General features: G+C 45.9%; 1 protein-coding gene and 1 pseudogene across 1 annotated transcript; both read right to left on the reverse strand.

The window, feature by feature from the left end:
* Positions 1–5,758: 5,758 nt before the first annotated feature.
* On the reverse strand, positions 5,759–6,323 carry LOC105943331 (GTP-binding nuclear protein Ran-like; annotated as a pseudogene).
* Positions 6,324–10,916: 4,593 nt separating this feature from the next.
* Positions 10,917–12,926, reverse strand: LOC101556206 (G-patch domain and KOW motifs-containing protein-like). The gene has a single exon (XM_055139488.1). It carries the CDS (start codon positions 12,924–12,926, stop codon positions 11,526–11,528), a length of 1,401 nt encoding a protein of 466 aa, XP_054995463.1. The 3' UTR covers positions 10,917–11,525.
* Between the last annotated feature and the right edge of the window lie 260 nt (positions 12,927–13,186).

Genomic DNA, 13,186 nt, shown 5'->3' on the forward strand with positions numbered 1-13,186 from the left:
TGTCTTTTTTCTTTTTGGGTCACATCTGGCTCTGAACTCAGGAATTACTTTTTGCAGTGCTTGGGGGAACCATATGGGATATCAGGGTTCAACTCCTGGTAGGCCACGTGCAAGGCAAATACCCTATCTGTTGTACTAGCTCTCTGGCCCCTAACTTCTCCAAGTCAAATCAGTTTCTTGGAATCCCCCTAGGAAAACTCTTCTAGACCTAATCTCATTTCTTCTTTTGCAAATTTAAACAAGTAGAACATACTAAGTCAAACACACTCTGGTTTTTAGGACTTCCATTAATAGTTTTCAGTAGTTTTGAGTCATGGAGTAGGAAGGTGTCTTAAAACTCTCAGGGAGTTAAAGCCTTCACACATATCCTGAATCCTTATTTGTTTATTTATTTATTGAATCACAGTGAGATAGAGCATTACAAAATTGTTCATGATTGTTTTTCAGTCATACAATGTTCCGACACCCATCCCTCCACCTGTGGTGCTGGGAAATTACACTGAATCCTTTTTGCTTCAGCCCTCAGGCATCCGATTCCATTGGCTTACTGACTGGTATTTTCCCTTCTCAGGAAACCATTCCTTCAGAATGAGTTAAGCTGTGGTGGCCAGAATTATACGATTCACATTTCTCCTTCCCAAACCAGAACCGTGGTCATAAAGATCTGTGATTGGGGCTGAAGCGATAGCACAGCGGTTAGGGTGTTTGCCTTGCATGCCGCTGACCTGGGTTCGATTCTCAGCATCCCATATGGTCCCCTGAGCACTGCCAGGAGTGATTCCTGAGCGCATGAGCCAGGAGTAACCCCTGTGCATCGCCAGGTGTAACCCCCCCAAAAAAAAATTTAAAAAAATTTTTTTTTGTCCTGGGGCCGGAAAGATAATCAAGTGGGTAGGGCACTTGCCTTGCACACAGCTGACCTGGGTTCTATCCATGACCCCCAGCACCACATATGTATCCCCTAAGCCCAGACAGGAGAGATCCCTGAGTGCAAATCCAGGAGTAAGCCCTGAGCACCACCTGGTGTGACCCCCAAAATCTATCTGGTAGCAATCTCTCAAAGTTTCTCTTGACTGATCTGGACACGACTCTAATCACACACCCTCCGGCTGAGCACATCTGGAGGGGGAGACCCTACCACCTAGAAACCTCCAGTGTAGCTTGAACATAAAGACCCAGCTGTGACCCAATCTGCTTAATGGCAGCTCTCCACGGCAAAAGAGAGGAAATGCAGGCTGGGAAACACAACCAAGCAAGTTGGGCTCTTTGAAGTAACTTTGAAAATGTTGGAGTATGGGCTGGAGAGCGTACAGAGGGTAAGGTGCTCGCTTTGCATACAGCCGACTTAAGTTTGATCCTCGGTGTCGCATATGGTCTCCTGAGCACTGCCAGGAGTGACACATGCGCATTGCCAGTTATGACCCATAAAGGAAAAACTAAAATATTAGAGTCAATTACACTTTAATCTTTTCATAAGATTACCCTTATGTCTAGATGGATTAATCTGGGCTCAACTTGAATCAACTAAGTCAGATAGGGCGTGAAAAGAACTCAGAAGTGACTAGAACAAGAATAAAGCTTTTAAGTAGCAGGAAAGACCTGTTGACAAAAACAGGGCCTTGCCCTAATATGACAGGTCAGGCTTGGGGTGGAGGGGAATGTAGAAAAGTCCAGCTGTGTGGGGGCTGGAATAATAGTTTAGTGGGTAAGGAACTATCCTGGCATGCGACTGACCTGGGTTTGATTTCCATTCATTACCCCAAATGGTCCCCTGAGCACTACCAGTAGTTATTCCTGAGTGCAGGGCCAGGCATATCCTCTGAGAATTGCCTGGTGTGGAAAAAAAAAGTCCAAACTGTGTTTTGATCTCTTGCTGTCACTCAGGCTTCTCAAGTAGATGAAGTTTTAGAGAAATTAATGTTTAGGCAATTATTTCTTCAGTTGACCATGCCTTAAGAGATACAGTTACCACTTTTTCCTTTTGCTCTGGAACTGAGGAATTCACCAGTAGGATACGGGATCACTGTATCACTGTCATCGCGTTGCTCATCGATTTGCTCAAGCGGGCACCAGTAACGTCTCCCTGTGGCATATCCAATATGCCAAAAACAGTAACAAGTCTCACAACTATATGGGATATTGTACATAAAGCAGTTTTGTGATCTTGTCTCATTTTTTGAAATTTTTTCATGTCACAAACCTTAATGGTTTTTGTTTTGTTTTGGGCTACACTTGGCAATTCTCAGGGCTTAGTACTGGCTCTGTGCTCAAGAGTCATTCCTGGCAGGGCTTGGGGGACTATAAAGCGTGCTGGGGATCAAATCCAGGGAGGACGTGTGCAAGGTACTCACTCTACTTGCAGTACTATCTCTTCAGCCCCAAATCTTCAAATTATATTTATTGATTTGAATAGAATCAGATGTTTATAAGATCACAAAAACTTCTACCTGAAATTGTTTCTTGAAAATATCTAGATCAAAGTTCCTGCATTCTTCAGATAATTTAGATTCTGAACTATGCTTAAGAACACATCTTTAAAAGTTAAATGAAGAATAAACTCAAATAAGAAAGGTGTGAATAAATACAAATACACACACACACACACACACACACATGAGCTGGAGACAAGTCTCCCCTCAGCTCAGCCAGGTGTGAGTCAAAACCAAAGTATAATTTAATTTTAACCCAATAAATCTTAATGCATGAAAAAAGAATTTTAAATTTTAGAACTGTTTTTGGAGTCTGGTATGCAGTTCATTACTATTTTCCGCACTGTAAATTCCTGGCTCCTCTCATAAATTGACCACATTTACATTGTCTTATTTCTGAACTCTATCTATTCCGTTGATCACTCTGACAATGCCATACTGTTTGATTACTGTCACTTTGTGTTAAATTAGGGAGTACAATACCTCCAACTTAATACTTTAGCTATGGGGGCTGGGGAGAGCATGCCCTGCATAGGTGAGCACTCATTTAATAAACACTAGTTTAATTCCCAGCATGACATGGTTTCTCAAAACCACTGCAGAGTAAGGTCCTGCCAGCCCCTCACCCTCCTGCCCCAGCACTGTCTGGCTGAGGAGCACTTTAATGGCTTGAGCACTAGACCATGAGCCCCAGAGCACTGCTTACAAGGGTCCTGAGGCCCCAAATTAACTTGGTTATTCAGAGTCTACAAGGCTTTGCACAAATTCTAGCATTGTTAATTCTGTGAAATGCTCACTGGAATCCCAAGGAGCTTTGCATGGAGCTTTTAAAGATCTTGTGAAATGGAGTGAGTCAACTTGTGACTAGGAGCCAAGCACAAGAGTATCCTTCAGTTTGTGGGTCACCAGCCATTTGTCTCTTGGAGGAGGGACAACTAACCCTTTGTGGTATCTGGAATCATTCTTACAACTTGACATCTTTTGTCTTCCCCTCCCTCCGCTACAATGACTGGGCATTACATACACTGACTTAGGATGCTTTCTGGGGATCATACATGCAGTTGTGGGAGCATGTGCATCACTGGGCACTGCAGTCTGTTGTGCGCTCATGGGGATCACTGGTGATCACACACATGGTTACCTGGGGTCACACTCCTGATCAAAGTGCTCACAAATCTTCAGGAGTGCTGCTGGTTGGGGGGGGTCAAACACTTCTGTTGAAATGCTTGCATACGCCCAGCTCAGTGCTGCAGAGATAAGTTCCACAGCACCGGGGGTCTCAGACAACCAAGCAGATGGGACCATACGTGGCTCATAGTACCAGGGCACAAACCAGTACCTCCACACTTCCGATGCTGGTGCTTTGGCTATGGAGACATCTCTTAGGCCTCCAGTCTGATACTTAAGTTCTGAGAAGTTACTGTTATTTGAGGCTAACCCTGACTACTATATTTCTCCATAGATTACTTGGGAAGACTCAAATCTCAAAAAACAAAGAAACAAAACAAACAAACAAAAACCAGTGGCTCACTCAGTAATGTCCTAGGACAAACTTCCCAGGCTAAGCTTTGACCATGCCTCCAGCAATAAGAAGCACCCATCTAAAATGAATCTACTGGGGCCAGAGCTATAGTATAGCCAGAGCTATAGTAGGGCATTTGCCTTGCATATGGCGGACCTGGGTTCAGTCCCTGGCATCCCATATAGTCCCAACTACCACCAGGAGTAATTCCTGAGTGCAGAGCCAGAAGTAACCTCTGAGCATTGTCAGGTGTGACACCCTTGCCCCCCAAAAAGAGAAAAATGTTTGAAACTAAACAAAACCCCCAAACTGTACAAAATAGGGCCAGAGAGATAGTACAGCACCTAGGGCACTTGCCTTGCCTGTGGCTGACTTTGATCCCAAATATCCTACATGCAGAGCGTCTCTTGCCCGCACACCTGGCTGTCTTCCCCAGGGCCCCTCGGAGGGGATGGGCTTCAGCTTCCCTCCCCGCCCCGAGCAGAGCTCCTGGTGGCCAAAGACCACCGGAACCTAGCCACAGCCATGCTCAAGGCCCCTCTCCACATGTTTGGACAAGCCTCACGCATGAAGGTACTGGCAGAGGAACCCAGGTGTGTGTAATCCCATCAACAGCCAACATCCAGAGACTTAAAAGCAAGCTCCCAGAAGCAATATCTTATAACCTACTTCTCCCTCTGGGAGAAACTAGCAAGCTACTGAGAGTTTCCTGCCCACATGGGACAGCTTTGCAAGCTTCCCATGGTGTATTCATATGCCAAAGCCAGTAACAAGCTGGATCTCATTCCCCTGACCCTGAAAAAGCCTTCAATGCGGCATCTTTGGGAAGGAGATGCCGTGGAGTGGAGAGAGGCTTCTAAAATCTCAGAGATAGGACGAATGGAGACGTTACTGAGCCCACTCGAGAAATGAGAAATCGACGATCAACAGGATTTCATGATTTTGTGATCCTACATAGTTCCCCCCCCCCCGCCAGCCATGGTTTGGAGTAATTCCTGAGTCCAGAGCCAAAAGTAACCCCTGAGAACCGTCAGGTGTGGCCCCAAAACAAGTTTGTAATTGTTAATTATGGTCTTAATGTAACATGATCTCTTAGACAAAATCCAAGAGACTCGCCAAACATGACTTAGCAGTTAAGACAACACTTAGATCATTGACTGCCTTTTTAAACAATAACTATTAACTCAGGTGCTTCAAGTCTGCAGGAGATAAAACCTGAGCATGGAGAAACTTCTCTCTCTCTCTCTCTCTCTCTCTCCCTCCCTCTCTCTCTTTTAATTTAAAATACAACTTTAGGGGCTGGAGAGATAGCACAGCAGGTAGGGCGTTTGCCTTGCATGCGGCCAACCCGGGTTCAATCCCCAGCATCTCATATGGTCCCCCGAGCACTGAGCATTGCCAGGAGTAATTCCTGAGTGCAGAGCGAGGAGTAACCCATGTGCATTGCTGGGTGTGACTAAAAAAAACAAAAACAAAACAAACAAACAAACAAAAAACAACTTTACTCTGATTCCAAATGAATGGGAATAACAGTAACAAAACAAGATTTAACCACTGAATATTGTCCTGGGGCTTCAGCTGTCTTAGGTTTGACTCAAAGGAGATTCTGGTCCCAAACAGCTAAATATTCAATCCAAAAAATTTTACTGCCACATTCACTTCAAGGCCTACTAATCTCATCTAGCAGCCCAAAGATGAAGGACTTGTTCTGTTCAACTATATAATAAAGTGACAAGAACGCTGTAGTACATCACTGCATATTTGCCTATAAAACCATCTTCCCACGTTGGGCTCCAGCTTTATCTCCTCACAGGAGAGCAGTTGTCTGAGAAACCTTTAAGTCATGGTCATGCTGTGCTGCCAAAACTGGGTCCATGACTACCTCTGGTGGGGCGTGAGCACGCATGGCAAAAAATTCCAAATTTGGGTCTCCAATTAGCTTTCTAGCGAATCAGAGGGAGGGCTTTTCAAAGGCATTGTCACTTTTGGTAGTACAGCATGAAGGGTGTTTGATCCCCTAGTACAGCATTGTAGGGCGTTTGATCCCCAGCATCCCATATGGTCTCCAAGCACTGCCAGAAGTAACCCTTGAGCATTGCCGGGTGTGGCCCCCAAACAAGTAAAAAGAAATATCATAGTACTGAAGATTCGATTGATGGAAGGCACTAGACTTTGCCTTAAATTTCCTGTCCTTAATGTCCATTTTGTTGACACACAACATGACAGGGATATTTTCACATACTCTACTAGATCACTATGCTAGTTAGTCACATTCTTGTTCCTCTTGATGTTACGTCAAACAAATGGTACACTGGGCTTGGATGGAGCAGCTGTTCTGCTGCCCTCAAACTTCTGGTCAGCTGCGCCCACATGCGGAACTTGATGGGGCCTGAGCTTAGTGTGGAAGACCAGCGGATGCATAGCCGCGCCCAGGGTGTGACACTTATTGAACTTGCTGGCTAAGTGGCACTTCCCTGTGTCGCAGTTCCCCAGCAGTTCCTGTGTGAACTGCACTTGGCGTTCTTCTTGGACAGCTATGTCAAGGTGCTTCCAGAAGCATCTCCAGACCTGTGTGAGGGCTGAAAAGATGAAGCAAGTGCAATTCGAATGTCCAGAGATTAGCAGACACCCGGCACAGCGGGCAAACTGGTATATCTTGACTCAACACAAACAGGCTGAGAGAAACCAACCCTGTTGAAGTCTCAGCTATCAAGCATCTGGCTTGTCACCTGAGTCATGTGATACTGATTAAGCCCAGTCAATATTTTGCTGGTCACAAATCTTGTAAGGCTTAGCCAAATGAGTAATAGACCTACCTAGATTTAGAAACTTCCTCTAATGAAATTCCAACCATGATTCACGGGACTTTTTTCAGTTCACTAACCTGAAAATTTGGAATTCAGTTTTACAGGGCTTCTTTTCAATTATTACTAGGTATCAAAAGACTTGCCTAAATTTTTGCAAATGGGTTGGTAGTTAAGTCCCTTGAGTTCTAGGGAGACATTTGTAATTTGAATAGACCACTTCTTGGTTTACAGGTGGATTTGGAGGGTTTTTATTGTTTGTTTGTTTTGTTTGGCTTTTGGACCATACGTGGCAGTGATCAGGACTTAGTCCTGGCACTTCATTCAGGGATCACTCCTGGCAGGCTCAGGGAGCATATGGGATGCTACGAATCCAACCCTGGTTGACCATGTGCAAGGCAAGTGCCCTATCCACTGTACTATCTCTCCAGCCCTCAGAATGTTTTTTAAACCAAGGCTTCTATAAGAGATAAGGAAAACTGATTATGTAATAGTTGACATTAGATCTAGGAAATAGGAGTTCCAGAATGTTACAGGACCCCAAGCAATCTATACAGTACTAACATTCGGTATCACTATCACTGTCACTGTCATCTCATTGCTCATCGATTTGCTCGAGCGGGCACCAGTAACATCTCCATTGTGAGACTTGTTGTTACTGTTTTTGGCATATTAAATACGCCATGGTAGCTTGTCAGGCTCTGCCGTGCAGGTGAAATACTCTCAGTAGCTTGCCAGGCTCTCCGAGAGGGGCGGAGGAATGGAACCCGGGTCAGCCGCGTGCAAGGTAAACGCCCTACTGCTGTGCTATCACTCCAGCTCAACATTCTGTACAAGTGTGAAAATCTTTAAGGTTAAGGAATCCAGACATATCTATTCACTATATAACATAATGAATTCCCCCATTGCCTGCTGCTTTTGACATTTCATTCTAATAGGCTGTTTTGACATTTATACCAGTTATTTTACTTCTGGTCAATTCAAAGCAGTTTTAAGTACCATAGATGCATGTTATAGGAACACTTTCTTAGGATTCTCTGTGGTTCAATTGTATTGATGCTAGTTAATGCTCTAATTGTTAGCTTTTTACAGTATCACTTTTTATCCCAGCTCACATTTGTGTCCTATTCCTCCCCCCGCCTCACCTTTCTCCACCCACTTGTTTATAAACACTGGTGCCTAAGGGGATCAGTGGTTCTTGTTCTTTATAAGTAGCTTTTAGTCTATACTTGTATAATTACTGATGTGGACACAAAACTATGGTATTCATAGTGACTAAGTCATTATTGTGGATCACGAATAATACCAACGGTACTGAATCTTTGTCTGAATGCTTTCTGTACACTGGATCACGTATTACTTGACAACTAGTATAGCTTCTTTACTCCATAGTGGAAAATGAAGCCCACATATTAAGTCAATCCCTGCCAATCTGCAGAATTGTTTTTTGGAGGTTGTGAAATGTTTGCAGTTGATTCTCCCCATCTCCCATTATTTGTTCCAATTTCCATCAAAATTATCAGTTATTCAGGCAAGCTATCCACAAATATTATATACAGTAAGATGCAGTTTTGAGACCTCATTCACAAGTCTTATTTTAGCATAGTAATTCTGTCTTCCTGTGCCTAATTCATAAATTAACCACTATCATAGTATATTTTGTGAGAATTATAGTAAGCATGGTACTCAAAACATTGTATACATAGGACTGGAGAACAAACATTCCATATAACTAATACTGTAGTTCAGAGTTGTGTACCCTCTAAACATTAACCTGAATCTCTAAGCCACATAGTCAGAGAGCTGTCATTTCTGCCTTACTCAACAAGAGACTACACGTCTTAGGGGAACAGTCATTTGTTGTCCCAAGTTCTGTCTGCTAGTTCAACTCTGTGTGTACACTGACTCATGTCAGCTGTGAGTGATGAGCAGTTTCTACCATTAAGTTAACAGACCCTTCTGGCATGGGAAGATGATGAGCTAAATGTCATAAACTTAGTCATGTACACACTTGCATCAGATTAAATGACCAAATAAGACATAAAAAGGTGGAGTATATGTCATAATTTGGAACATAATTTGATATTTACTTTTGTGGCTTAATACTCATCTAGTAGATCACTTTGGATTGTCCTAGTAAGACCAAACTAGTTAAGGGTGGTAACTTGTTACCTAGGATATATAGGATGCTTGTATTTACCTTCCTTAATAAAATCTAGATCCACTTAATTAGAATACCTGTTTCAGTGAAGCAATCACTCCCTGTCACCTCATAAACTAGAACTGACACAATTTTTACTGAGGTATCACAACAGTTTGTATTTCCGCTGACTTATTTGGAGGAACACTGAAATGTTGAACCACTGCCAGATAAATGAATTTCAACTAGTCCTGGGAAGGTGTCTGATAAGAAGTGAACCGCCCAGTCTCCTTACAAGAGGTACTAGGAATTGAACTGCAAGTCTGATTTGAAAGCCAGATACTAATTGCATTGCACGAAAAGGTGATAGTTGTGGAGATGTTCATTTCCTGACCACCCTGTTAATTCTCTCCATTGTCTTTCCTGTAGATGAGTATTACTTTGCACTTCGTTCTCCCAAATAACTCCGCTTTATTTACTGCCCACTTACTTGTCTGGCTTCTCCTGCACTGGTCATAAGATTGTTCTGTTTTCATTGCCCCCAATCTGCTGAACCCTTTAATATTTGAGATCCTGTGTTTCTTGTTTGCTTCTCTCCTCAGGGAACAATACTGTGATTCTCCATGTAGTTAGTTTCTGTTAAGCTCTCACCACATATATCATTGAAAAGGCCAGAGTTTGAACTGAGGACTAAGGTAGATTTATGACTCTTAAATTACTTTGGATGAATTCTCTCACCTAACATGGCAGAGGGGAGGAGCCAGAAAAATAGGGTTGTTGGGCAACCTATGCTTAGACTGCCCCCAAACTCCCAATAAAGGTGATTTTGACTTTATCTCCTAAAAGCTTCCTGTAAGTTTCCAACAATAAATGTCAGTGAAACATACATTAATGATAAATCAACATAGGATGACAATGTGGGAGAGGTACAATAAACTTTTGTTTTAAAATAAACTTTTTGGAGTTGGAGTGATGATAGTACAGTGGGTAGGTTATTGAACATAGCCAACCCAAGTTCAATCCTCGGCACTCCGTATGGTCCCCGGAGCCCTCCAGGAGTGCTCCCTGAGTGCAGAGGCTAGAGTAATTCCTGAGCAGCGCTAAGTGAGGCCCTAGAACAAAACAAAAACATCAAATTTTTGGCTGAGAGCAGATTGTTTTGAAATTGAATGGCTCCTAGTTGACTTTTCCCTTTATCTGTGCCACTGTTGTGGCAAAAATGTTCCTTTAAAATAGTGATAATTTATATGATTTTTCATACTTTAAGCCCCCATGTTTCAGGCAAGTTAGCAAATGCTGTGATGGTTTCATGAGTCACTTTTTCTGATTCCTAGGCGCCCTCTGCCGGTAGATGCTCGAATAGCTCTAACAAGCATTGGGGCCACTGGGTCCAAGTTAAATTCCTGAACAGAAAACCAGGACTCCACACACACAAGATGAGAAGAATCTTGTGTAGGATCCCAAATAGAGTCATCTTCCTCGGTCTTTTATTATGCATTTTCCATCATTTTCGTTGTTTGGGCATTTCTGGTATTAGGCCTCTTATCCAATAAAAGTGCTTCTAGAGTTGGTGTCTTCATCAACCCTGTCCCTTCATTCTCTTCAAGGCTCATCACTTTATTCTCATCTCCTTAAAATATCTGAGAATGGGAATGGCTGGAAACTTTGTTTTGGTTTTGGGGCCACACCCAGCAGGGCTCTGAATGTACTCTCCTGGCTCTGTTCAGAGATCACTCCTGGTGGTACTTTAGTGATCAAATGTGGTACTGGGGATCAGGTCCTGATTAGCCATGTGCAAACCCTACCTGCTGCACTAGCTCTTCAGTCCCAGGCTGGTAGTTTTTGTACAGCTGAAAATTTGGGGCAGACTTGAGTCATGAATCCTAGCCTCTGATTACTCCTGAAGAAAAACTCCCCCTGTCCTCCTCCCACCCCAGTCCAATAATACAACCTATTTAGATGGAAAGCTCATGGGGGCAATGGAATGAATGGGTTTAGTCTAATATGGTAGATAGTAATCTTTGTAATCAACTGAGTCAAGACAGTGCTAGTTTGGGCAATTCATCTCAGACATATTGAGATGTAGAAACAAATTCCTAATCTATCATGGGCCAACGCTGTAAAAATGCACATAAAAATAATTCGGTGAGGTTTAACAGACCTAAGACTACTTTAATAATCATAATTAAAGGAGGAAGAAATACAACAATCTTGTATTTATCAGAGCCTAATTACAGAAACTTGTGCTAGTAAGTGAAGGGGACAGAGCACAGCAGTTAGGTTGTCTTCATGTGGCCAGCTGCCAGTGCCATATGGTTCCCCAGCACTGGTGTGGCCTTGGAACTTTTCCCAGCATCAGAGGAGTGACCGAGGTAATCCTGCCACTGAGAGAGACCTAGCATCCAGCACCTCATCCTCACATTGCGGCACTAGGTTGCTCCAGATGGTGCTCAGAGGACCATATGGTGGCAAGGATGGTACCCGGGCTTCCTGCATACAAGCCTGTGCTCTAGCCCATAAGCTCTTCGCCCATCTGGCTAGTACATTCCTGTCCACAGAGGAAGGAATGAGGCTCTTTTCTCACTCTAATTAGACAAATATTTCTGGAGGGTAGGAATAAGAGGTGAGGCTCAGTCATCCTCAATGTCACTGGGGCCGACATACTGGCAGACTGCATCATAGTGAAGCTCCAGAAGCTGACTGTTCCTCTGCAGTTGCACCATGGCCCGACTCTGTGCTTGGTCCCAACCTAGCAGCCGTCCCACTTTTCCAGCCTGGGGTCCTAGAACCACCATCACCCGGTGGCCCTCAACCCTGGGGACTAGTGTCTCCAGCATGTCTTCCCTCAACCCTTCCAAGACTTGTCCTTCATCTGTCCGACACACACAAGTATCTGGGCTCAGGACATCTTCAATGGTCATCTTAGTGTTGTAATACTGGCCACCTTTGTGCTGTTTGTCTACAAAGCGCACCCGCAGGTCCCTGTGCAGCCAGTGCTGAGTCCTAGAGGTTGTGGTGGCATTCACTTTGGTGGCAGGTGCTCTCTGGTGGTCTGGAAGGTGTTTCCGTTTCCTAGCTGAGTTTTCCCGGTGGTTTGGCTCCTGTGAGCCTGTTCCGTTCTGTTGTGTGGGGTAAGAAGTTTTGTTGAGCTGTCCGGGATTCGAGTTCTTGTCAAACTCCTGCTGGGAGACAGGCCGCAGGCAGTACTCACTCACAGTTACCATGCAGCTCCTCGCGGCCAAACGAACCATGGCTCGCGCGTTGTCGGGATCGAGGCCCTCCACCTTCCCGTAGAGGCCTCGGTGTGGGCCGGAAAGCACCACCACCGCCCCTCCGGGCACCAGTTCCTTGGGCTGCTCTTTTTCATCGTCTTGGTGCTCCTCACTTGGCTGTGATGGGCGGTGGGGGGCGGTGGGGGCCAGACTCTGGACCTCCACCAGGTTGGCACCCAGCCCCAGGCCCTTAGGCCTCAGGGCGTTGACGCGGGGTTTCACCACCTGACTGAAAGTGCGGCCGATGCCCTCTCCGGGCTTCCAGCCCATGCCCCTCAGCATGGCCAGCCCATAGGCCTCCACGGGGACCGCCTCGTAGTTGGCCTCCTCGGGCCGGCTCTCCGCGATGGGCTCGCGGCCTGCCCCGTCCTGCGTCACGGGGATGGCCGGCGCGGGGTGGCCCTCCGCCCACTCTCTCTCCTCCTGAGACCTCCTGGACTCCTCAACCAACTCCTTCACCGCCTGCGCCAGCACCTCTGAGGGCTGCTCTGGGGGCGGCGCCCGGGGCCGGGCCGGGGGCTGCGCGCGCCGGGGGCCACTCCGGGGCAAAGGGATGGCCAGAGGCTTGCGGGACTCCGCGGGCCTCACGCTGAGCAGCTCCCTCCCTTCCACGCCCTTCAGGAAATCCTTTTCCCCCGGGGCCGCGCCGTCTCCAGCGTCCGCCAGCCGCCTCCGGGAGGCCTTGCGACTGAAGCTGAAGGAGACGGGCGCCGCGGGGACAGCCGCCGAGCCCGGGCCGTCTCCCTCCGAGTCGGCCATCCTGCGCGTCTCCCCCGGCCCGCGCGCGGCTTTCTGGGAAGTTTAGTTTGGGCACCGTTTGCCGGGGCCGGAAGGCGAGCGCGGGGACTACATTTCCCATAAAACACCGCGCCGACGCCCCGCGCAGGCGGAGAAGGGTCCGCGAGAGGCGTTGGTGGAGCGCTCACTGCAAGCAAAGCATAGAGGGAAATGTAGTTCTTTGGGGAGTAGACGTGTGTGTGTGTCTGTGTGTCTGTGTGTCTGTGTGTGTGTGTATCTTG

This window comes from Sorex araneus, chromosome 5, assembly GCF_027595985.1.
Source record: "Sorex araneus isolate mSorAra2 chromosome 5, mSorAra2.pri, whole genome shotgun sequence".
Taxonomy (NCBI): Eukaryota; Metazoa; Chordata; class Mammalia; order Eulipotyphla; family Soricidae; genus Sorex; species Sorex araneus.

Excerpts from the sequence above, each read along its gene's own strand:
- LOC101556206 (XM_055139488.1), bottom strand. The coding sequence starts at position 12,926 with ATGGCCGACTCGGAGGGAGACGGCCCGGGCTCGGCGGCTGTCCCCGCG.